This window comes from Leptinotarsa decemlineata, unplaced genomic scaffold, assembly GCF_025532065.1.
Source record: "Leptinotarsa decemlineata unplaced genomic scaffold, Ldec_3_MD MMD2_P_RNA_scaffold_9, whole genome shotgun sequence".
NCBI classification, from domain to species: Eukaryota; Metazoa; Arthropoda; class Insecta; order Coleoptera; family Chrysomelidae; genus Leptinotarsa; species Leptinotarsa decemlineata.
In genome coordinates, this window is record NW_027412536.1 from 6,964,603 (window position 1) to 6,990,970 (window position 26,368).

The 26,368-nt window shown below is 33.7% G+C and overlaps 1 protein-coding gene and 1 long non-coding RNA gene across 3 annotated transcripts in view; one reads left to right on the forward strand and one right to left on the reverse strand.

Moving 5' to 3' along the window:
- Positions 1 to 3,687: 3,687 nt before the first annotated feature.
- Positions 3,688 to 26,368, forward strand: part of LOC111508651 (uncharacterized) — a 46,266-nt gene continuing 23,585 nt past the window's right edge. The window contains exons 1-3 of one of the 2 annotated variants that reach the window (XM_074170534.1): positions 3,688 to 4,129; positions 4,184 to 4,336; positions 9,537 to 11,346. In XM_074170534.1, the coding sequence (XP_074026635.1) occupies positions 3,934 to 4,129; positions 4,184 to 4,336; positions 9,537 to 9,658 (471 nt within the window). In that variant the 5' untranslated portion in view covers positions 3,688 to 3,933 and the 3' untranslated portion in view covers positions 9,659 to 11,346. Of the gene's footprint in view, positions 4,130 to 4,183; positions 4,337 to 9,536; positions 11,347 to 26,368 lie in introns of those variants that run through there. The other variant, XM_074170533.1, reaches the window with a different exon arrangement.
- LOC141480500 (uncharacterized) lies at positions 5,038 to 23,433 on the reverse strand. The gene is made up of 2 exons (XR_012464385.1): positions 23,302 to 23,433; positions 5,038 to 5,312 (listed from the first exon to the last, which is right to left on the reverse strand). It is a non-coding gene; the product is annotated as an uncharacterized lncRNA (long non-coding RNA).

Consider the following 26,368-nt stretch of genomic DNA (forward strand, 5'->3'; position numbering starts at 1 on the left):
CAATTTCATCGTTTAATGATATTTGCCGTCGACTACGACCTATATGGCGCTGAGATTGCCATAATTAATGAACCAATATACCATGGGTATAAATGGGTAATCTTAATTAAAAGAGAAATCTACCGGACTCAGTTATGTTGCGATAGTTAAGATTCTCGAATATTTTCTTATGAATAATAGGGAAAAATATACAGGATTTTTTGTCCAAATTTACAAAAGTCAGTTCAGAAGGAATCCCTGAATATATTTTCCACTCGATTGCTGAAGTAGGTACACCCAGAACTACATCAATTTTATTCAATTCAAATTTGCCGCTGACAGATGTAATACTAAGGAGTGGGGGAAGGACACGAAAAATCGCCCCTTGAAGATCAAAGTGCCGCCTTTCAGTTACGCTTCTTTGTAGTTAGGGTGTTCTGTGACAGTACATACTTCAACTTCTCCATTAACGTTCAGATTTTCTTTAGCCATTTTAAAAAAGTCTAACCGACAAAACCTATACTTAAACCATATGAAAACAAAACAAATGCCAATTGCCAATACTACTATCGCCATCTCTGGTCAACATTTAGAACTGAAAATTATTTTGTTCGTCTTAATTTATTCGCTCCATTAGGTACTGATAGGTTCAAACTAATACATTTACATCCTCCATCATCCCTTATTTTATCCCCTTAGAGGTGAAATTTATCAAAATCCTTTCTTAGGGGATGCCTACGTAGCTTTATGCATGCAAAGTCTCAGCCCGATCGGTTTAAAATTGACAAAGTTTCATACAAACTGTCATCCCCTATTTTATCCCTTTGGGGGTAGAATTGATCAAAATCCTTTCTTAACGGATACCTACGCCATAACATATACCTGCATGCCAAATTTCAGCCCGATCCGTCCAGTGGTTTGGGCTGTGCGTTGATAGATCACTATGTCAGTAGGTGCGAGGGCGAGGCAATATCGGATACGACTGAAATAGTGGGGGAGATATTTTTTGTATGTGTTGAGAATAAACACAGGATATGTTTTATCTACAATTCGTTTATGTACTTTATCAAACAGATATAATCCGATTGGTGCATTAAAATGTGTTCATCTCATAACAATATATCGTCCCTTGCAAATCAAAACCCTCAAAAGTCGAAGTTATTGTGATTTCTAGTGCGGTTTAGACCGAACGCAGTGAAAATTGAGAATCTCACATATGAAATCAAATCATCGTTTACAGAGCGGTTGGTTGAAAGAGAATCACTCACGCAAACCAACCGGCTACTGTCCGACACGTCTTTGATGTGTTCCTGATTCATTGTTACATCCTGTATATAGAGAATTTTAAGGATAAGTTGTTAACAAGAAAACATAAAGTTAAGATGGCATTAGAAAAAAAATGAATAATATAAACGTTCGAAATATATTACTACAACGTAGGTTAGTAAAGTAGCAATTTATTAAAAAATATTTTTTTACAGAATAAGTTCTGAACAATTCAGTGAAAATGACCCAATCGTCAATTGAGGCTTTCATTATCAGTACATTTCAAAAGTAAAACAACTTAAGTGAAATAATTCTTCATGGATATCCAAAATCAATGATGTGTAAGATGGCCATTATCGTCTTCCAGCATGATTTCATCTTCCAGTTCCATCATTATGCAACAACTAATTTCAATTTTACAAGTCCGTTCACTAAAACATTTCAGCAAAACGACACTTACACTATTTCCAAATCTAAAGAATAAAAAGTGAGGTTCTGATGAGGTTCGTGGATATGGTGCATACAAAACTGAAGCGTTAAGCGAGCTTACCCCTTAAACTTCACTTATGCTTAACTTATGCCCGTATTCGCCGTATACCAGTAAGGGAAGCTTAAGGGGTAAGCTCGCTTAACGCTTCAATTTTGTATGCACCGTATCCTCAATCGCCTTTAAGTTCGCCTAAATGTAAGCGGCCAAATTCAGTGGCTTTTATATGTGAAGCCAAGCTTATGTAGACATTAGAACCATCAGAATACTGTTCATTCTTTAGTTTTGGAAATAAGTAAGTGTCGTTTTGCTGAAATGTTTCAGTAAATGGACTTGTAGAATTAAAATCACTTATTGCAGAATGATGGAACTAGAAGATGAAATCATGCTGGAAGTTAATCTTGCACATTACTGATTTTGAATTTCCACAAAGAATTTTTAGGAGGCCCAACTATTTCGAGGAGATGTATGATATCGCCTTTTACAGAAGATTCGGACTGACCAAGATAACATCACTTTATGTGCTGGAGCTCATAGAAGATAATTTATAATTCGAAAATGATTTGTAAAAAAAACAAAAATTCAATTGTTTTTACTTTTTTTTTAATACAATCACATAAGATATAACTGACCACATGTAAAATAGAAAATTTTTAAGCGGTTTTATAGTATTATTTTTGTTCAGCAGAGCTGGTCATCGGCCGAGATGCAGGTAGTCCTGAGTAGAACATTTCTCTCTCTATACGTGGTCAGTTATATTTTTATTTGCAATACAGGGGGCCATGATTGAATTGCAAAAATTAATTCTCCGTTGAGGTAAAGTTTGGAACCCTTACTTTTTCATTCATTTCGCTTGTAATATATGAACATTCACTAATGAGTCTGTTCTTTTGTCTGATTCTGATACTTTTCGACAACAAGGTAAAAGTGAACCATCTAAACCCCAATTTTTATTAAATTCACCTAACATTCGGTTCTCGTAATTTGAGAATTGACGCGTATCCATTTATTGTTCTGTGGTGCATACCGCAACAATTTAAGCTTGGCTTGAGTTTTAAGCGGGCTTACGCAAGCTTCGCTTTACAGAGAAAACGGCGAATTGAATACAGGCATTAGCATTTGGTGTTTACTTCTATACGGTGGTATTTGGAAGTGCACTAGCTGACAGAGTTGCCAACCGTAGCGGAATTCCGCTACCGTAGCGGAATTTACTCGACGGTAGCGGCGTAGCGGATTTGAACATAAAGTGGCGGAATTTTCTACGAATAATTAATATTAAAAACATATGGAAGAAAAGGCAGTGAACAGCACTTGAAGCTGACACTTGTATAATAATTTAATGCACAGTCAATACGTTATAGTCTCAGTAGCTGAGGCCATTACATGATGAAAGAGACGAATATTTTTGGATATATTCATTCATTTCATAAACCTTATAACCTCCAATATTTTGAAACTAAAAGTCTCGACTGTTTCGAGTATTATAAATTATATGGAACAAATTACAGTGGAAATGGAAGATAGTTCATCTGATTGTAGCTCGAGTGAAAGAGCTACCGCAGTTGTAATTGACGGAAACGGGACTTTTTCTCAACATTGAGAATTATTTCTCAATTATTTCAAATTAGGAAATATTTGGTCGAGACGACAGCTTTCAAAAATTAACTGTTGCAAATTTAAAAAATTAGGTACCATCTACTGAGTTGCGCGGTTGAAAATTAGCATGATCTTCATTCCTGACATTAGTGAAAGTTCAGTTTTGTGGTATCTGAACGATACACAAACTACAAGTTCTGTGGTATTAAATTTGTGGATAGGGCGCATGTGCGAACTGATTGCGTCAGATATACAAGCGTAGCGGAATATGAAGCAGTGTAGCGGAATTTTGGAGCATGTGTAGCAACTTTATAGTTCATCCAGTTGGCAACACTGCTAGCTGACATACTGGCAACATTGTACGTGCTCGTCACTTTGTGTTGACTGTTGATTTGTGTTTAAGTTTGATAAAAAATAACCAACAATATATTTTTATTTTTTCTTTGACATCAGCAGCTTGTGATTACAGATGTTCAGCATGAAAATTAAAAAACACAACTAACCTGTTTGATTACAATCTTGATCCAGAATGTTCACTAGAGATCCACGAAATTGTAGAGAAAACCTATTCATTAATTTCATTTGAGAAGTATCCAAACTGAAAAATGGGAAGAATTCGTTGGACCAGAACATCTAGGATAGTTGCTTTATGCAGTTTTGCAAATTTCATCAACAGTGCTGATAGAGTAATAATGCCCATAGCAATTGTACCTATGACTGATATTTTCAACTGGACCTTGCACTCTCAGGGATGGATACTTTCAGCCTTTGCTTTCGGATATTTTACTAGTCAAATATTAGGTATATATTGGTCAAAGACTTTCTGTCCATCATTACAAATATATTCAATTTTAGGTAGTTTTTGGGCCACTAAATTGGGAGCAAAAAATGTTTTGATTTGCAGTGTATTACTCTGGAGTATTGCAACTTTCATAACTCCACTTTTAGCTGCTAGTATCACTTCACTTGTGATATGCAGAATTGTTTTAGGATTTGCTGAAGGACTAGGTAAATGAATTGTTAAGATTAGAAATATATTGTCAGACAATGTAGGCATGTTCCACATGTTTGCTTTAAATTGCATGCAACATATTGAATACAGTTAGTTCTCTCATTGATTGAAAATCTGGACAAAGTACCTTGGAAAGCAAGTTGATTCAAAAACAAGTTTTGAAGCTTCATTCGTTATCAATTCAACAGTATAGAAATATTAACATTCATAGGTTTTTATAATGATCTGAAATTGGTAAACTAATAAATTTTTGTGGGAAAAGTTTATCACGATACTGTCCATCTGAAAAACACTGTGCTCCAAAACATCATCAAGAGTGTGAAGGCAGTCACTGATTTTCAGCCATGGATTTGTAGCAAGAGCCTACGGCACACAGACGTCAGTGGCACCCAAAATTTGTTGCAAATTGGAGGACAGTTACGACTTTATTCAGTAATATTTGAAAATTTACTGCAGAAATTTGAGAAATGAATATCAATTCAATGTTCTTGCTCATCACAAAATAATTGGAATTCTTGATGGTCATTATACAAATTACATTTATTTGAAACAAACCAATCCTCCTTCAAAGAATTCTAGATGATTTTCTGTATTTTTCTGTACTTTGAAGGATGCGCTGAATTAGAAGTATGTGCTGAATTATTTTGCCGAGAAGAAAAACAACCCTTGTTTGGACAAACTTCTTATTATCGGCAAGATAAGATTTTATTTGACTTTTTGCTTTTTATTCAAAACAAAACTGACAATAATAATGGCAACTATATAAAACAATAAACAATCTCAACTTCAATACTAGATTGAAATTAATTCACAACATCCTCCGGGGCTCGCAAATTACTCCTTTGGCTTCAACAAAATGATTTTTGTGACAGGATGACGATAAACTCGTGTTGCTGTAGTCACTTCGATTACCTTACTCTGCCATCGGTATCAGGAAAAATTCGCGTAACTTTTCCTTTTGGCCATGAGTTTCTGGGAAAACGAAAAATAAAAATAACTCTGCACCAAAAACTTTAAAAATTATTTTACTTTTCAGAAAAATTGACCGTATTCAACACCATAGTTGTGTAATTTGTAATATTACAGGCTTTTGAAATAAACCGTTCGTATACAGGATGTTGTCTATTTATCGTTTTAGCAAATTTTTTTTACGTAGCCCCTATTTTAAAAATGGGTAAAAAAATAAAACTTCACTCAGATGGCCATGACTTTAAATCTAGATGTATTTTTCAATGGCAACATATGAGTACTTTACTCTTGTCTCCAAATCAAATATTTGAAGGCTCCTCGTATATTATTTGTGTTTTACTGTATTTTGTTACTGAATGTTTAGTTTTAGGGGATGCACAAACTTCTATCAAGAATAACTTTTTGTCGAAAAACCCTCAATATATATATATATATATATATATATATATATATATATATATATATATATATATATATACATACAGGGCTATTCAAATTCATTTCTGTACATGGGGATCTCGTAAACGATAAGAGATAGAGTGTCGGTTAAATTGTGGCAAAGTTGTGTATTTTAGAGACCTATTCAATGATGTAAAGAAATCGAATATAGCTCTTTTGGTTCTGGAGATATACAGGAAAAACCAAAAATCCCAAATTATTTTTTTGCTTATATCTTCTTTATTCGCAGACATATTGAAAATCTGTCCACATTTTGCTATTGGCACTTGATGTGGGCTCTCAGAATATATCCATGAATCTTTTATACAGGGTGTCATCTGACTTGGGCCACCCTCATCTTTTAATTTTAAAATACGGACCTGTATTTTTTGTAGTTTTTGGATCACAGACGTTCACTTCATATTGAGAAATTAAATTCAGTTTTATATTTCGAAATGTTTCGGTAATATTCGATTATAATTGTGTGAATTATTCCCTTTTAAATTACGGCCCTGGAAATTGGTTGATTGAGTTGAATAAAAACACAATAGCAACTTTCACGTCTCCCTATGTACCGTAGAGTTTTTCGAGAGTTTTTTTTTCATTTTTAGGTACCTATTCATATTTTTTCCATTGCTCTGAGAGTTTTCTACAATGAACTCTGAATAAGAAAACCTTTTATGATTATTTGAAACTTATCTACATCAAAAATATATTAATGTGTTTTAATAAGCAGAAAAAGAAATGATAGCAATAATAACATCCGAAACGAACACTATAATTGTAATGAAAATAGAAATGAAGTAATTTATATAGGTACCCAAAAAAATTATTGGCGCAATAAATGTTCGAATTGGAGTCCTTCCATTTCGAGACATTTTTAAACTCGGTTTTTCATATTATTTATTGCCCTTAATACACTTATTTGCTGCATTGTTGCGAAATCATTCAAAATCCTCAATCTCGAGTCTTCCAAATTTTCTATCTCTCTGCCAGCGTAAATCCTATTTTTCAATGTCCCCCATGGAAAATAGTCCAAAATAGTAAGATCTGGTGATCTTGCAGACCATCTTATTATCCCATTATTTGTCTCGAAATGGAAGGACTCCAATTCGAACATTTATTGCACAATTAATTTTTTTGTGTATATAAATTACTTAGTTCATTTCAATTTTCATTATAATTATAGTATTCGTTTCGGATGTTACTACTGCTACCATTTTTTTTTCTGCTCATATAATATTTTTGTTGTAGATATGTTTCAGATAATCATAAAAGGTTTTTATATTCGAAGTTCATTGTAGAAAACGCTCAGAGCAATGGAAAAAATATGAATAGGTACCTAAAAATGAAAAAAAAACTCGAAAAACTCTACGGTATATAGGGAGACGTGAAAGTTGCTATTGTGTTTTTATTCGACTCAATCAGAATATATCATGGATATATTCTGAGAGCCCACATCAAGTGCCAATAGCAACATGTGGACAGATTTTCAATATGTCTGCGAATAAAGAAGATATAGGCAAAAAAATAATTTGGGATTTTTTGGTTTTTCCTATATATCTCCAGAACCAAAAGAGCTATATTCGATTTCTTTACATCCTTGAATAGGTCTCTAAAATACACAACTTTGCCAACTTATATATATATATATATATATATATATATATATTATATATATATATATATATATATATATATATATATATAATGTATATAATAAATATTTCATTTATATAGATGAGTGGGAAAGTAGGGATTCAAATAACATTGTGATGATTGAAAATACTTCTGAATACTATTTACTCACATACAATTGATTGCTTTAAAAACACTTCACTAACTTTCTTCGAAAGCTTCTGATAATTCCTCTGCCATATTCTCTGTTTCACTATCACTGTCGTCATTTAAATGAATAATGAATTTATTTCCACCATTAATATGGAAGTATCCAATCTCCTTATAGTCTATTTCAACTAAAATTACTTTTTTAATTTTTTTTTCTGCCAGTTTTCTTTGGTAATATTAGACACTTCTTCTTTAACTAGCGCTATTACCTTCTTATCAAATTTTGGAAAATTATTTTTACTCCTGATGCTTTGTTTCAGTTTTCCCCAAATCAACTCGATGGGATTAAAAACACAAAAATAGGGGGGAAGTCTCAGTATGTGTGTCCATACTTTTCAGCAATACTTTCAAGTATTCAAATGTTTTTGTCTGTAAAACTTCAAGTAGTTGTTTTTTGGTATAGTTACCTGCAAAATACAAATTGTTATCCATTAAAAACCTTGTATTTCATCTTTCCTAGAATTTTTATTCGGTACTTTGATGAGCTGTCGCGAATGATAGGAAGCTATTCGCATTCACATTTGGGATATATGTGTTTTCAAACCATTCCTCAAAAATATTAGCTTCCATGTTCTTATGATAGTCAACATTGCAGTCCTCAAGTTTTTCTCCACATAATTTCAAAGAATTCAGAACCCATCATTTACTTCCTCTGCAATGCACAATGATTAGTCGCGACCCTTTGTTTGCAGACATGTTAGGCCTACACATTCTCGAACCATCTGAATACTAGTTTCTTTATCCAATTCTGAAGAGTTGTGTCACAGTAGCTCACGTCATGGCCGGAAGTATTCAATTTCTTCCTTATGATTCCAGTTGTAGGAATCTCATTGCTTTTGTAACAGTCTTATATTGTTTTTTAAAGGTTTTGGTAATCCCTCATCACATCGTGTCTTGCGTTCATAAGGTTTGTTTTTGACTATTTTACGTACAGTTGAGAAAGGAATTTCGGTCAAATCTGATGTTGCTTGTAATAGTTTGTTTCCCTCGCAACCAAACTTGAGATGTAGATTCTTATATACATCGAACTGTACTCTCTGTGTTTTAATATTCAAATGCATCCGAATCTTATTCACTGGTATCTCTTTTTCGCATTGTTCACCAGCGCTATTGGAATCACTACACAGGAAAAAGTCTGCTTTGTTATCACACTCGTTATTACTATTAGTACTTGTCCAAGGACGCCACATTTTAAACAGATAACAAAAATTTCAAATAATAACTGCACCAATATCGAGTTTCAGAATCAGTTCCTGAACAGAACATTGAAGACACAACGGCGATACACATCCCCATATTCTATTTGTCACCGTAACATGACTTCAAATTTAATTTTATGACTCTTCAGCTAATCATTAAACTCGGTTAGTAAAAATTATCCAATACGAACCGCCAATTCTTCAGTCCACGTGGACTAGTTCGTAGCGGCATTATTTCTCTGTATTGGTTTTATTGGCCTTTGAGATGCCGATAACTATAACTATTCACAATAAAGATTACTTCGACTATACATATTTCCGTATCCACCGTTTCCGAAAAGGTCCGCATATCTTTGTGCCACTTGCCATTGTTTTCTAAGATGCGAATTTGTATCAGCAGAAATACCTAGTGGATTCACTTCATTGGACTTTCTAATAAAGAAGTGGTTGGTTGTCAAAGCTTCCGCATCTTGTTGATCAAAAGACACATAAGTTAAGGGATGGTTGTTAACTGTATACTCAATTTCAATTATAAGAGTATGCAAAATCTATTCTTTTGGGCTCTGTTGGGTAAGAATTACTTTTAAGGCACTTTTAACAGATTTAATAATTCTTTCCCATATTCCTCCCATATGACTTGCTGCTGGTGGATTCTTGAACCATTTTATATGACAAATGCAGCAAAACTGTTGAATTCGGTTTGAATCTAGTTCTTTGATGGCTTGTTTCATTTCTTTTTCAGCTCTGCAGAGGTTTCATCCATTATCAGAGTGTATTTCTGATGGATTACCTCTTCTACAAATAAATCTACGAATTGACATGATGGCAGAATCTGTAGTAAGGGAAGAAGCCTGTTCTAGATGAATTGCCTCGTTGACATACAGGTGAAGATAACCCCATACCTGTTTTCCTTCCTTCTACCAATTGTTACTGTCATTGGGAACAATCCATGCCTGTAATCAAGGGTCTCTGCATTGTTGTACTGTCCTAAAGTCTTTAATTAGTCCCATCTGCTGAGTTTCAACCCTGGCGTTTTTGTTCTTACATATAATGCAGGATGATATACAAGCTTTAACTGCTGATCTAAGGTTGATTATCCAAAATCTTTTCCTTAAATGGTTTATGATTTATTCTCTTCCATGATGATGATTCAGTTTATGATAATGTCTCATCAACAACATGGTCATCCAGTTTCTTGAATCCAGAACAACTGACTGTCTCACATCGATATCTAGGTGTTGGGCTTCATCCAATCGTCTGCTTAGTCTCAAAATATTGTCTTGGCTGATAAATAAATTCAAATTTCGAAGACGACTTTGTTTTCTAGGATTCTTCATAAGATTGAGTCTCTCAATATCTTCGAAGAAACATCTCACTTGTGAATGCCTAATAATTTAAAGTTCAGCCTTCTCAAATTCTTCAACCGTTAGTTTACCTGAGAAAATCTGAGGAGTTGGTAGACCAATTTTCTTCTTCATGAGATGAATGAATCTCGTCACCCAAGCAACCGATCTGACAAATCATAAATAATTCGAAAATCTTGAAAAATTGATAATTTCTTCACATTTCTTGTTGATTAAAAAAAAAACAAAACTTTCTTTTTTTTTTCTATTTCTGTACCATCTTCTATCTTTCCTTTAGCATGAGGCCATTTAATCTTTTCTAAAGTCAAGAACTGAGGACCTTCAAAGCAATTCTGAAAGTTATCATGTTCCAGAGACCCCTGGTTGCTTCATCTGCTACATTGAACTTTGTGGGTAGCCAATGCCATTCATCAGGATTTGTATTATTAGAAATTTCTCCAATTCTGTTGGCAACAAAAGTCTTATAATTCTTTGGATGTGACTTAATCCAACTCAAAACTATTTTAGAATCAATCCAGAAGAATTGTTTATCTATTTTTATGCTGTGGCCATTTTCGATAGTTTTAGCTAATCTTGATCCAAGAAGAGCTGCTTGAAGATCAATTCTCGGTACTGTCATGGGTTTCAAGGAAGTGACTCTTGACCTAGCCATTAACAAAGACGTTTTAATTTGATCACTGGAGTCTTTCATTCATTTGGATAGTATTTCAGCAGGTATATTGGTCAGGACATGACTAGAATTGCTGACCCAGTTTATCATTCTGAATTCGCCTTGGTTATAGATGTTTAAGACTCCGTGAACAATTTCAATGGCTTCTGCTTCGTTTTCAAAACTGTCTAAGTAATCATCCATGTTATGATATTTTTCAATAGCTTTCACTGCTTCTGGATATTTGTTTCCATGTTTTTTGGCATGTTCACGAAGGACGTAGATCCCAGAGCTTGAAAAACAGATTGCTTTGAATATCATGGATTTCATTTGGTGAGTAAGGATAGGTCCCTCTTCATCTCTTCCCCTCCACAGAAAACGCTGCGAATCTTGATCTTCATTTCCATTCTGCATATCCTTAAAAACATTTCTTCGATGTCTCCCATTACAGCTATTTCGATTTTGACGAAAATTGAATAAAATGTTTACTAAGGAATTCAAAAGGTCAGGACCTTTTAATAAATTTTCGTTCAAATTGATTACATCTATTTTGGCTCTGGCATCAAATTCAAATCTGAATTTTATATATATATATATATATATATATATATATATATATATATATATATATATATATATATATATACATATATATCTCTTTATTTAGTTAAAAAACTAATTCATTTACAATAGTAAATACATTTTCACATTATAAATAAAATAATATCAATATGAAAAAATACAAACATTCTGATTAAAAATACATATGTATAAATAAAAAGTTACATAAGAAAGTCATACATAGGAATGTAATATATTTTCATTAAGAAATCCTTCAATCTTCTTTTGAATATATTTATCAAACCACTCTCTTTTATTTCTTGTGGGAGGTCATTAAAACAATCTACTCCTTTATAAAATAAAGAATTATGTGTACTATTTTTTAAAATATTTTTCAATTTTTATATTGCTTCTGTTTCTAGTATTATGCCCATGTATTTCAGCCACATAAGTTAATTTATTCTATAGATATACAAGTGAATATCCAATTTTGATTTTAAAAATAAAAATTAGTGTTTGGTACTCGAAGAGTTTCTTCACTGGTAGCCATTGAAGGGTTTGCAACATATTTGCTATGGGTGTTATCCTCGAACATTGTAAGATTATTCGCATAGCACGATTCTGCATCTTTTGTAGTCTGTTTATTTCATTTTGACTGAGAAAAAACAGAATGGTAAAACAATAATTCAATTAAGAAAGGATTATGGAGTTGTAGATTAATAATTTAGACCACTGGCTCATATATGGGGAACATCTTCTTAAATAGTTGATTTTGTAAGCTATTGTTTTGATAACTAGATTAGCATGTTCCTTGAATTTCAAGTTGCTATCAATAGTTACACCCAAGTACACGAATTTGTTTATCTTCTCCATATTACTGTCATTCAATCATAGAAGTAGGTTTTCATTATTATGATCTTTATGTTTCCCTAATAACATCCATTTTGTTTTATTTACGTTCATCTTCAGCAGATTTGCAGAGCAATATCTATACACCCTTTCACTACTAAAGTACAGTAGGGTTACAATGTCATTTAAATATATGAGGAATAACAATGATCCCAAAATAGACCCTTGGGGTACACCTATATTAGTTTGCATTTTATCCGAATAAACTTTCTCTATTTTCAACCTTTGCTGTCTATTGTTCAGATAATTCATGATCCAGTTTCCATCAATACCTAAGCTTTAAATCTTTCTAATCAGTCTGCATCTATCTAGTTTCAAATGCCCTTTGAAGGTCAAGAAATACTGCAATAGTATACTGATCTATTTCCGCACCTTTCTTCCAATCTATTAAAACATATTGTAACGCAGTTTCACAACTATGTTTGCTCCGAAAACCCGATTGATACTCACAAAGGACCCTATTACTCTCCAAATAATCCACTATCTGTTCATATACAGCCCTTTTCAATACTTTAGCTGTAGCATTTATCATGTTAATTGGTCTCAATTGAATAGCTTGGTTTGTATTTGGTCCTTTTGGTATAGGTATAATAGTAGATAATTTGAGTTCAGTTGGTACTTCACCATTCTCTAAAGAACTGTTGATAATGTTCAACAATGGATTACAAATGGCACTGAAACACTTATTCAGAAGTTCTACACAAATTTCATCAGGACTACTTTTATTTTTCAAAGAACCAACAATTCTTTCTAGATCTACCATATTGATAAGACTAAAGTTGGACAATTTATTATCAGTTTTTCTTTCAGTTATAGGAAAACTATGAGAAAATTTTTTGTCAATTGCATCAGTTATATTTATTATACTTTAGATATAAAATGTGTTCAGGCCATTAGGTATCAAAGTCCTATCAGGAATTATTTCACCATTGCCCAAATCAATAGTTGTTAGATTATATTCTTTGTTATTATTCGGTATTAATGTCTTCAGTATTTTCCACATTTCAGTTGAATTGTTTTTTTTTATTCAATCATTGTCTCTAAATAGTTCTTATTTTCCTGTCTAATTGTTTTCACTGCTATATTTATTGTTTGTTTATACTTCTCCCAGTTATCCGTTGTTTTATTGATTGTATACTGTTTGTAACTCATATCCCTTTCTTTTCTAGCTTTCCTCACCTCATTCCAGAATTCCTTATAATGTCGAATAATCTTGACCGTTTTTTTTTGAAGTGACTTCATTCAATATCGACAATGCATTGTCTACAAATTGTTCATATCTATGATTTAAATCCCTTTCTGTGTAGTTCCACTTTATAAGTTTTAGTTTTGACTCAATCAGTTCATAATGAATGTTTTTTCCCCTAGTTTCAATTTTGACTGTTTTTGTGTCTTTTGATAGAATGTTTGGTAACGCTATCTTTATATTTCTTTGTGTACTTATTTTTGATGAATCAAATATAGTAACATCTATGTCAGTATTTGTGAAAACTAGATCTATCATTGACCCTCCTGTAGCAGTTAAATGTGTTATCTCATCACTTGAGTTCGAAAAACCCACGTCATCCATAAAGTTCTTTAGTCTTGAAGTATTTGTATTTGATTCTAAAAAATTCAAATTAAAATCACCACAAATTATTATTCTAGAACTTCTTTCAGTTACATTTTCTTCACACCAATCTTCAAACAATTGCAAAAATCGTGCTATGCTACTACTGGGAGACCTGTATGAAAGAACGACAATATAAGTTTTTCTTTGGAATAATACCGATACTCCCGTTAACCAAAACACTTTATCAATACGCTCCTTGAACACTTCAACTATTGTTAAACTTTTTTCAGTCGATATTAAAGTTCTCTCTGTATGTCTACTACTACTGTCGGTTCTAGTCAATATATAGTTTTCTATACTAATTTCTGAATTAAATATATCGTCAGTAACATGCGTTTTCCACAAACATACTATTGAGGGTTTTTTTATATCCACAAAAGTCCTAATTTCGTCAATATGTGCAGACACACTTTGAGCATTGAAACATAAAATAAATTTATCTAAAGTAAAATTATTGTTTATACAGGATGTTTTCGGAAATCTCTGTTTCTAAAAAAGAATTATCGTAAATGACAGTGGAATTTTCATTATTGTTATATGACTTTGCTTGACTAGAAAGAGCAATATTAGTACATTCAATATTACCAGTTTTTTTGTTATGAACAGTTTCATAAACACTTTCATAATTCAGTATTGAATTGACATGCAAAAGTACCATATTTTTTATTTCCCCAATTTCATGATGAATGTTTATATTAATATCTTCAATAAATTTGTTGGAAACTTTTCGGCTTGCCCATCTAGGGATTGAAAAAATTATAATATTTGTTCTCAAGCTTACCTCCTTAAGTGCGTCAAACATGCTTTCATTTACCCCTTTACCTCTCATAGCATTTGTCAAACCTGCTGCAATTATAACATGGTCGTTGAATGTAAATGACTCCGTCAGATTTTGATATCAACAATAATATCCTCTAGTTCAGCATTGTGTTTGATAAAAGCTTGTACTAAATATTTATTAGGCTGAAAGTTGTTTAATATTTTCGTTAAGTCAGTTGAATTACTATCACCTAATATGAGAATTTTTTGTAAATATTTTTTTTCTTAGTTCTCCCCTCTTGACAATTATCATGAACGTTGTTTCGACATATATTTTGTTAAACGTCTGTTTTTTGTTCATTGTTACGTTTTACATAGTTTTTCTAATTCTATATAGATCATTTACTGCAGTTAAAACTTTTATGGATGTGATCATATTATCATTCAAAGTTGTCAACTTCCGTATGTCCTCTTCTGGTTTCCTCATGTCATATTTCAGCATTTCTGTTTCATTTCCAAAAATTTCATTAGTTTGCTGATTAACGGAAAAACAGATTTAAAACAGATTTGTTGTAAATTTGTTGTAGTTAATTCTGTTTGTACACTGGCTATTTTGTGTTTGCTAATTCTCCTTGTGGCTTGTACTCGGAATTAGTATGATCTTTACGTGTCAATCTTGTATCATTGGCTATCGAAATCTCTTTCTCACGGATATTTATTATTTCTTTCAGTTCTTCTTCAGTTTTGATAGCGCCTTCTACGAATTTCTGTCTTTCTAAGTTCATTTGTATCATATGCTTGTTTTTTAATTCATTTTCTTCTTCAATATTCTCTAATTTTTTTTCTAGAATGCTTTTTTTCATTTCCAATAGGGATATTTCATTTGTTTTTTCGCTTTTTTCACAACACATTATTGTTGGACCACTCAACAATTGAAATTTCACCTTGTTACTTAGAACACATGATTTGTGATACATACTGGAGCAGTTTACATAGAAATAATAGGGAGCGGGTCTGGTTTTACAGCATTTAAATATTGCCATTTTGTTTAAAAACGGCTACGCCACTGGTTTCCTTATTTACTGAAGGAATCCCCTTTCTTTTGCTCTTATCGGTTTTTCACGTATGTTATAACTCACTTGAGAAAAATAACTTTTTAAAAATTAATATTTATTGAACAGGGGAAACAGATCTGTATCCCCAGAGTTGAGTAGTAACAGTATGACAACTAGAATACAACTAACTTTATTACGCCACGCAGGACGTTTTTATATGAAAAAATATCATGAAGTAAGCGTCTAGGTGAACAAAGAACAGTAAACGGCGCCTGGGATCCTTCTGGAACTGCGTAGGTGCCGGATGTTGATTCAGCTATGCTCTTGAGTTGGTCACCTTGGAGATGAATGGTAGAGGTCAGCCATGGGCATATAACAACTCCCCTTTACCAAAAAAAGTTGGTTCCTTATGAAGCAACTTTTGGGTCTGTAAAATACAAAAAATATATTAGTAATCATCTAATGCGATTTCCTCGTCCTCGGGAATCTCATCTTGAAGGCTAGGTCTTCTTCTTGGGAACATACTTGTAAAACGCTTAAAAGGCCTGAAGGGTCTTGGAGGCGGTGGTGGGTTGTTGACATCTGCAATTGCTAGGCTGATGCGACGTCTTCTGCATTTACAAAAGGTGTACAGAATTATTAACACAATAATTAGCGTAATGCTGAAGTATGTAAACCAAGAAATATGTTTGGTTACATATGGTTGATTTATCAAATCATCCAGGGTTTTTGAATATGAATCAAGTTTGTGTTTGGCAATTTCCAAATCATCGACATTCAAATCGTTCAATTTCAATGGCTTCAGTTTTGGAACACTTGATTTGTCCGGTAGGTTATTGCAACATTCGTATGGTATTAAAACTGGATGTGATTGATCCATACGATATATTTGAATATTTCGACAATCTGGAATCAGCTTGAATTTTTGTTACTCCAATAAAGGCACTGCATTCCGTTTCCAGAGTTATGAGAGAGTTCTTGTTTATTAATTCCGTTTTCACTTTCTTTTCGGGACAGTTTAAAGTCACTTGTAAAGGTTTCGAGAGTATTACTCATAGGTTCGTTTCAATTTTGTGCACTTTATAATTCTGACTGAAAAATAAGGAGCTCTGACAGTTGGTTGGAACGTTTTTCGTGTACTTGAAAATTTGAGCTTCACAAATTGAAGTTTGGTCAATCGGATATGCGAACATATTGTAACACAATTTAGTTTGGAATGTAATGTCTTACACGCACTCATATCCGTGATTGGTATGAACATTAAAGAGTCATCGTCTTTCGCGATATATTGTTGTGAAATTTGCCAAATATGATGTAGCCCTGTTCTATCATCAAATATTGGAATGGGGTACACATGGTATAGGGTATAAATTGGAGGTTCAGTCAATGGGATTTTGAGTACAAATATTAGGTTGTGCTCGGTTTGAAAGGCTTCTAGTTCAATTATTTCGAAATATTGAGCTATTTCGTCCAATTTTGATTGGAGAGGAAGGTTATTTCTTCTTAAATTTTGAGAAATTTCTGGTAGTGCATTTATTAAGTGATCAGGTGTTATAATTGACGAGTGAATAATATTTAATCCTGCAAATGTAATTGAATCCAAGGCGTCATCAACGTTTTCTTGAATAAATAAAAAGCTTTCCATTAGTTTTTCACAAATTTCTATAAATTTTAATTTTGCTTCCACTTGTGCTATTCTGACGTTCATTTCTGTTATTGACTTTTCTATAACTCGAATGTCTTCATTAAATGTTTTTTCATCAATTTGCAATTTTCTTATTGTTGTATTGAAATTTTGAATAACAGAAGTGGTAACGGATATTTGATTTTTTAATAAATTCTCTAATTGATGTTCATCCTTATTTAGCCTGTTTATTGAATTTGTATAAAATTCGCCATCTGAAGCGTCAAGATTTCCAGTAATTGACTTAAAAATTGATCCAATGCCATTTATGAGACCACGTTTATTTCGTCTAGGGTGTTTTGCATCCATTGCAATTTCACGAAACTTATCTCTCAACGCTTGAGCTAGTTGTAAGATAAGGCCGGTGTGCGTTTTGACTTTAGAGCGAAATGTGCTCATACTCTGACCGTAAATCGAGGTCATGCTGATTAATGAATCTAGAATCTTAACGTTGTTATCAAAGGCTTCTTTGAATTGGGAAATGTTTTTATTGACGAGTAGCCATTTGTCGTTCGTGAGAATAATATTACCTTTTTCATGATAATATACGCCTATGGTATTGTTGATTGTTTCGATTTTGTATGGACTGGTTACAGGGAACGCTACTGTTCCGAGCAGTAGGAGTGACCTGAAAATAAATTTGATTCTCAGTATACGGTTTCATCCTATCGAAAGTTCACTTTTGTTCTTTGATTTGTTTGCACATTTAGAAGTATTGCTGAGTTTTGAAAGAGTTGTTCAATTAGGAATGGGCCGTTGAATTTATTTTGCAATTTGTCTTTTATTTGCGATTCCTTGACGTAAACTTTATCGTCTACTTTGTAATTAAAGTAATTTAAGGTTTTTCTTCAGAAATATTTCTGTCGAAACGGATTTTAGCTTTTCCTATTTCCTTTCGATTTTGCGTGCGACTTTGTAATAATGAGAGAGTCTATTATTTAGGTCTCTCACATATTTTGTAATAAGTTGTTCTTGATTATATAGTTTTTCTGGAGGCCTGCTTGCCGTGTGTCCGAAAACTAATTCATGGGGTGTTAATCCGTGAGATTTGTTCACAGAGTTATTATAACATATTACCGCGAATGGTAGGTAATACATTGAAAGGGTGATCATCTGGGTGCTCGGCCAGATGGGCTCTACTCATTTCTAATAATGTTGCATGGAATATTTCCACAGATCCGTTGGATTGGGGATGATTGACACTAGAATATGTTATCTTTATATCAAAAAGGGTACAAAGGTCTCTTAGAAGGATATTATCGAATTCTCGACCGTAATCACAGTGGATTCGTAATGGGGTTCCATAGTGCTGGAAAAATAAAAGTAGGGTATCTGAAATGTTTTTTGCTGTTTTGTCTGGGATTGGATACACTTGTGTAAATTTTGTCAGTTCGTCACGCATACTTAATGGGTAATTTTTCGTTGGGATTTCAACTAAACCGATGTTTATTCTTTCGAAAGCTGTTTTAGGCGTTTCGGTTATGACTAATGGGTTGTTTAAAATCATTTTCGACAGATTTTTCTTTTTTGACAAACATCACAAGCTTTTATAAAATTTTCAATCTCTTTGTTGAGTCCTTGCCAATTATATTTTTCACGTATTCTACGAATTGTTTCATTGATACCTCGAAGTAAATTACTTTTTCCGTTATGGTTTCGATCAATTATGATCGGGATTTGATCTTTATCCGGAGTGGTAATAATGTTATTGGCATATTGTGAATTTTATATCTTTTTGAGCGAAAATGAAACATAGAATTTCCAAAATGGGAAGTTCAGGATTAGTTCCAATGCAATATACTTTTGAGGGATCTAAATCATTTTGACTTCTATACAGGGTGAAAAACAAGTGTTCAATCACCGATTCTGGATCATAAGTGAGAGGAACTATATAATATTTTCTGTTTTTTATTGTTTTGCTTGATACATTTGTTTTGAGATTTCTGAATTCGTAATCTTCTTCGAGAATATCCTCAAAGATTTTATAGTGAAAGTCTTTCAGTTCCTTTTGTCTAGGGAATATTAGAATGTTTTTATTTTCTTTATCGAGTAATTGGCAATTGGAATACTCGACTTTTGAATAATCAATCAGGGATGTTGTTTTGTATAAATTTACGAATGTTGTGAACTCTTCGGTTATATGTTCTGGTGTATATTCTGATTGATCGCCTTCACGGTTTTCAAAGTTTTCAGGATTTTCAGTGTTTTCAGGTCTTCTTTCGGATTCCTCTGGTTCTTGTACCGGATCTTGGATTATTTCAAGATCTAGTTCTTCATTTGTTGGCAAAATGAAGGTACCTGAAGGTATTAATTTTGTATTAAAAACGAGACAAGCTTTTGTGGAATCAACTTTGATTCTTGAAAGTGCGTCAGCGTTTTCATTTATTCTTCCGGATTTATATATAATTTCATAGTCGTATTCTTCAAGCTTTAAACGCCATCTTGCGAGTCTACTTCCAGGATCTTTTATGGAAAATAGCCAAGTTAGGGGTCTATGGTCCGTGATTAGTTTAAATTTTCTACCGAAAAGGTAGGGCCTAAAATGTTTGACTGCCCATACTATTGCCAATAGTTCTCGTTCAATTGTGGAATACTTTGATTCTGCGGAACAGAGAGTTCGTGATGAGTATGCAATAGGTAGGTCCTTGCCAATAGGGCCTTGGGATAATACGGCTCCAATAGCGTATGCGCTTGCATCTGTAGTTAAAAGAAATGTGTCTTCGAAATTTGGTTATATTAGAATTGGAGTTGAAACAAGTGCTTGTTTTAATTCTTCGAATGATTTTCTGCATTCATCATTAAAAATGAAAGGTGTGTCTTTTTGAAGTAGTTTCGTGAGGGGTTTTGATATTTTAGCAAAATTTGGGATAAATTTTCTATAATATCCGGCTAATTCGAGGAATGATTTTATACTTTTCTGGTCTTGAGGTTCTGGGAAATTTATTATACAATCGACTTTGTCGGGATTTGGTTTTACTCCGTTTTTGGTTATTACATGTACAAGATATGCTACTTTCTTTCTAAGAAATTCACATTTATCTGGTTGGATTTAGAGATTGGCTTGGCGGAGTCTTTTAAATACTTCTTTTAGTCTGGAAATGTGTTCATGCATGGTAGGGGAATAAATGATGATGTCGTCCATGTTGACAAGACATCGCTCATTCTGGATTCCGAGAAGAATGTTATCCATCACCCTCTGAAATGTTGATGGAGCATTCTTGAGGCCAAAGCTCATCCTAAGAAATTCGTAATGGCCATTATCTACCGAAAATGCTGTTTTTGGAATGTCCTTGTCATCGATTTTGATCTGGTGGAAACCAGAAGCAAGGTCCAAGGTGGTGAAGTATTGACATTTGCCAAGTTGATCCAGAAGGTCTGATATCATTGGGAGAGGGTATTTGTCATCTACAGTAAGCTCATTTAACTTCCTATAGTCGACAACTACACGCTATTTTTGTTTTCCTGATGCATTTATTTTCTTTGGTACAACCCACACTGGAGATGACCAGGGAGAAATGGAAGGACGTATAATTTCATCTTCTAGCATTTTGTTTATTTGTCGTTTCACTTCCTCTTTATGAATTTGAGGGTAGCGATACGATTTGATGAAGACCGGTTTTGCGTCTTTCGTGTCGATTGAATGTTTTATTTCATTTGTGAATGTGAGTCGATCACCTTCCAAATAAAAGATGTCTGAAAATTCCAAGCAAGTTTGCGTAATTATTTCGGATTCTTCTTCGTTCAAATGATCTAATCGTAATTGTTTTTTTATTTCAAATTCCCTATCTACATAATTTTTTTCGATTTTTGTTTCATTTATGGGGTTCAAGGAAGAATTTTGAATTGGTTCGATATCCAGATTGTAAAATTCTACTACTTTAGGTATAGCATTTGAATTTATAATTGAAGTGAAAATTTCTCCTTTTTCATTTACTTTTACTAAGGCGTTTGGCAAACGAACATTTTCTTTATTCTGAGCTACCAGTGTAGCATCAGTATTTGAGAGATGACAGTTTAATTTAAAAATTCCTTCTGTCCGAGGTTCGATTTCTATAGTATTTGGAATTTCGTCTTTTAAATATTGGTAGTAGTCAAATTTACTTTCAAAAGCATAATTGTCAGGGTCGTATTCAAAAATATCGTCAAGTTCTGCGGTTGATGTTTCCGGGTCCCACGTAACTTGGTATTTCTTTTCTGAATTTTGGCAATTTGGGGAAGATTCTGGTACATTATTCGGTCTATCACTTTGAAAAGGGGTATGGTTTTGAAATCAGTTAATAATTTTTTGTTTTGAAAATCAACAACACAATGATAGTGTTTCAAAAAATCAGCTCCGAGAAGTCCGTCAAAGTCTATGTCAAGGTTGTGTATGTAGATTTTGTGGGGGTCAGTGTCTGAAAAGGGCACTAGTACTGATTCGGTTATTTGAATTCTTTCGTTAGTAATACCTTGAATCATAACATTTTCTGGTGAGCGGTTTCTATATTTTTCGACAGTTTTGGGTTTAAATACTGAAATTCCGGCTCCAGTATCTATTAAAATTTTGAATGTTTTTGTGGCATCCATGATATAATATAACTTTTTTGAATTGAGCATAAATGATTTTTCTATACGAATTTCTGCTCTGGAAAATTCAGGTTGGGATTCAAATTCAATGTTTGTATTTGGGTCTGAATTTCTGACGTTGGATCGATAGGAGGAGGGTCTGCTGTTGTTGAGCCATATTGAAAATCCTGATTGAATTGACTTTGCGGGTAATCAACAGATTCAACGTTCGGGTTTTCATGGAAATTTTGATATGTTGGAAAACTAGCTGCATAGTCTTCGTATTCGTAGGCGTTTTCAGAAAATTCATTAAAATTTTCTTGATAAATATTTATGCCTTGATTGAGATAATGTGCTCTTTGAGTGTTTGTTCGATTAAAATATGGATTGGGTTGTATAGCCGATGGTCTTTGTTGGTTTGGATTTTATTTAATTAACGATGGTCTATTTAAATTTTGATTTGATGCGGGTTGATTAGGTCTGACACCTTGCGTTTGGAAATTTGTTTTTTGAAAATTTTGTTGGATCGATGGATTTTGTTGGAACATTGGTTTTTGAGAATTTTGTTGGGGAATCTGTCTGACTCTACACTCGGTTTGGAGGTGTCCCTGTCGTTTACAGAGATTACAAAATTTTTGTTGTGTAGGGTTTTGTGGTTTTTTGTGTTGGTTAAGAGTACTATTTTTATTGAGTTTTTATTGTTGGAAGTAAGAGAGTTGTAATTCTCTCTTAATTCTCTGGACAGCTTCGAGCATCGAGGGTGGATTTCCTGCTCTTACTATTTGTCCGATTGTTGGCTCTTAACCTGCTAATAGCGAGTTTAGCGTCATGATTTCGATAAGATTTTGTTGGGCTTGTTTTTCTTCTGCGGTGAGCGGTTGTTTTTGTATGGCCGCATGCATTTTTGCATTATGAGTTTGGAGTCTGTTAATAAAAACAATAGGGGCATTTGGAAAATTCTCTGCAGGTCTTGAATTAAAGAGGCTAAATCTCGAGAATCACCAAAATATTGGTTTAGCAATATTTTGATTTCTTCCCAAGTTTCTGGGTTGCGAGAACTCATTAATTCTGCTGCTTTACCTCTGAGTTTGTTTTTGATATGTAAAACAAGTAAAATTCTTTGGTCTTGAACTGCCATGCGGTAAGCGGTATTACACGCACTTATGAACGTATTAAGAAAAATTTGATCACCGTCATATTCTGGGACGATTGAAAAAATTTCACTCAATTTGTAGGGTTCAAGTGGGGGTGCATTGGGTGGAGCATTTGTGTTGGACATTTTTTTTGTTTTGAAAATAGAATAGTACACACAAGAGTGGAAATATTCAATTATATTAAAAAACGAGATGATTCTTTGTTTGTTGCTTACCAAAGGATGTCCATGGAGGATGAAATCCGTCTTCACTAGCGTTGCTCCGGCGAAGTTAGCGTGCGCTTGTTCTTCTACCGTTGAAGAGACCGCCCTGCTATGCTCCTTTGGCTTAGGGTTGTTTTCGTTTCTTCCTTGAAGGATTGGGATCCACTACTATCGGTTAGGCTGTTCCTTGTTCCGTCTAGTGTTGAATAATCCTACCGACTGCGCCAATTTTGTTATAACTCTTACTGAAGGAATCCCCTTTCTTTTGCTCTAATCGGTTTTTCACGTATGTTATAACTCACTTGAGAAAAATAACTTTTTAAAAATTAATATTTATTGAACAGGGGAAACAGATCTGTATCCCCAGAGTTGAGTAGTAACAGTATGACAACTAGAATATAACTAACTTTATTACGCCACGCAAGACGTTTTTATATGAAAAAATATCATGAAGTAAGCATCTAGGTGAACAAAGAACAGTAAACGCCGCCTGGGATCCTTCTGGAACTGCGTAGGTGCCGGATGTTGATTCAACTATGCTCTTGAGTTGCTCACCTTGGAGATGAATGGTAGAGGTCAGCCATGGGCATATAACACGTATAAATAATAAATAACTTGTCACTCGATAAGACCTTTTTTATATTGTGAACAAAAAACTAGAAAAAAAGCCGCAGATATAGTTTTTGTTGCTTGCTTGATTGTTCAAACACGCACTTTAAGTACCTCAAATCTTGTTGAAAGTTATTCCATCAGAAGATGTCACTTGTAAAAATACTTCGATCCGAAAATCACGAATTTTGGCAATGTTTTTCCACTTGAAAAAGTATGTTGCTTCACTCTTATCTACTATTCACTTGTCGTGCTGAGAGGTGCTTTATTTCTATTCTATGGGCTTTTCAGGCACTTGAGATTCGGGTATCACTTTCAGGTGTATCTTCAGATGTGAAAAGGATTGTTTAGGATGGCTCAGTTCCAGTTTAACTATATGGATTTTAAATATTATTCAATTTTCATGAACTCAAAACGTGAATTTGATGTTTCTCTTCATAAAGTTTTTCACGGTATTATCACTGTTGTTTTGATATTGAATTTGAAATTTTCGAAGGTAAAGAAACCACAAAATTTTGACTTTATATCAGAGCTCCGGCGACACACGTGTGCACTTCTACCCACTTTACTGTTACTTTGTGGTTTACTAGGATGTTTTACTGCACAGTGTGGCAAATACCAGGTTTTGTGAGACGTAACGGCGGCTTCTCGCAAGTCAAAACTTTTGCGTATCCTTTTTCAACAAAATTTTTTCTATATTTTGGAAATATTGCTCTCCAAAATGCTTATCTGTCTGCATTTTCTTCTCTACAGTGAATAATCTATTCAACGCGGTAGCTCTGCTCTCTGGAAAGTTGATATTATCTTTCTACCAAAGCAAACCAATTTCCCAGTGATTGTTTTCTAACTGACGACATGTTTCTTCCATGAGCTGAAACGCCTGTTTGTCTTCTTCTGAAATATGATTAAATTTGTCATTTTCAACTCCCAAATTATCCACCAGAATAGTTTCATTTATTGGTTCTTTCAATTCGTCATCTACAAAAACATAATTTTTCATATAACATGTGATAGAATAGTGAGCGTCGACTCGATGTTTGAAATATGAAGAGTTTCCATGAACCACCCATCCTAATTTTGGTTTTGAAATAACAGGTATAACATCTCCGGCTATTGTTAAATGGATGGCCAATCAGAATCTGCGGTTTTGCATTTCTGAGATTGACCAATGAAATTCGTGGCAGATGATTCCAAGTTGTCGTTAAATTTTTGACATCTACAAATTGAACAGGAAGTTTCAAATTTGAAACTGGTCTTACGTTTGACATGTTAAAAATTTCCTGATTGAGCGTTCCCTGAATTTTCAAATTGACACATTTCGATTGGTCGTCTGTATAGGAAGTACAATTGGTTCAATACATTTTCAATGGATCATTTACACCATCCACTCCTATCTCCTCGGCAAGGTTGGAGTCCATCAAAGTAACCGTGCTTCCTTCATGATCGCATATGTTTTCATCGACTTTTTGGGGCCGATGACAGTGACAGGAACTATTCGAAGTAAAACGGTTTTATATTCGGTTTGAATCTGAAGAAAATGCTCATTATTAAAACAATCTGGATTCTGTGTTTCCTCTTCTTTCTTCTCAGCTGTGATATTGGAAGCGGCTAACTGAGTTTGTAAGTTGTATCCCTGCAATTGGTTTGGATTTACAACACTATTCGGGTGGGGTAAACGATTATGGTATTTTTCGCATTTCTACAGACCACAACGTCTTCGATTTTTACATTTGAAAGTACGATGAGACGAATTGAGGCAAGAAAAGCAAACTTTTTTTCTTTCACCCCATCCCATCTCTTATCAGTGTCGAGACGCAGGAAATGGACGCATTTGTATATGGAGTGAGTAGATTTAGAGCAAAATCGGCAACACTTTTCCATTGATGAATTTTCTGTTCCAATGAAAACGTTTGTTTCATTTTTCTTGTCCATATAAGGGACTGTTGATGGAGAATGTGAAGTAGAAGGTTTACATAACAACCACTCTGAAAACTCTTTCAACGATGGTGTATGAATGTCTTTGTATTTCTTGACAATAATTCTTGCCCACTGGAACTGAAGGTGTTCTGGCAATTTTTGAACAAGTTAACTAAGGAGTTGGCTATTGTTGATATATGTTTCCATTTTCAACGATTTTGCAGTGATAGTAAGGTTAAGAACCGAATTGGCAAATTTTATAAAGGATATTGGAGAACGGGTGTTCACGGGTGGTAATAATTTCACTTTGGATTCCATTATAAATTCAGGTCGTCCAAATCTAGCCTCTAACGTCTCAAGTATGTCATTGAGATTATCTGGAGAGATAAATAATGGCTTCACTGCATCTAAAGCTTCATTTCTCAGGGCTCTTTGTAGTAAATTTTCTTCATTAGAGTAAGCACATGTTTCAGTAGATCGTTGATATAGAAAAATAAACATCAGCCAATCCTCAACATTGCCGTAGAAATAAGGAAGTTCTTTCCCCACAACA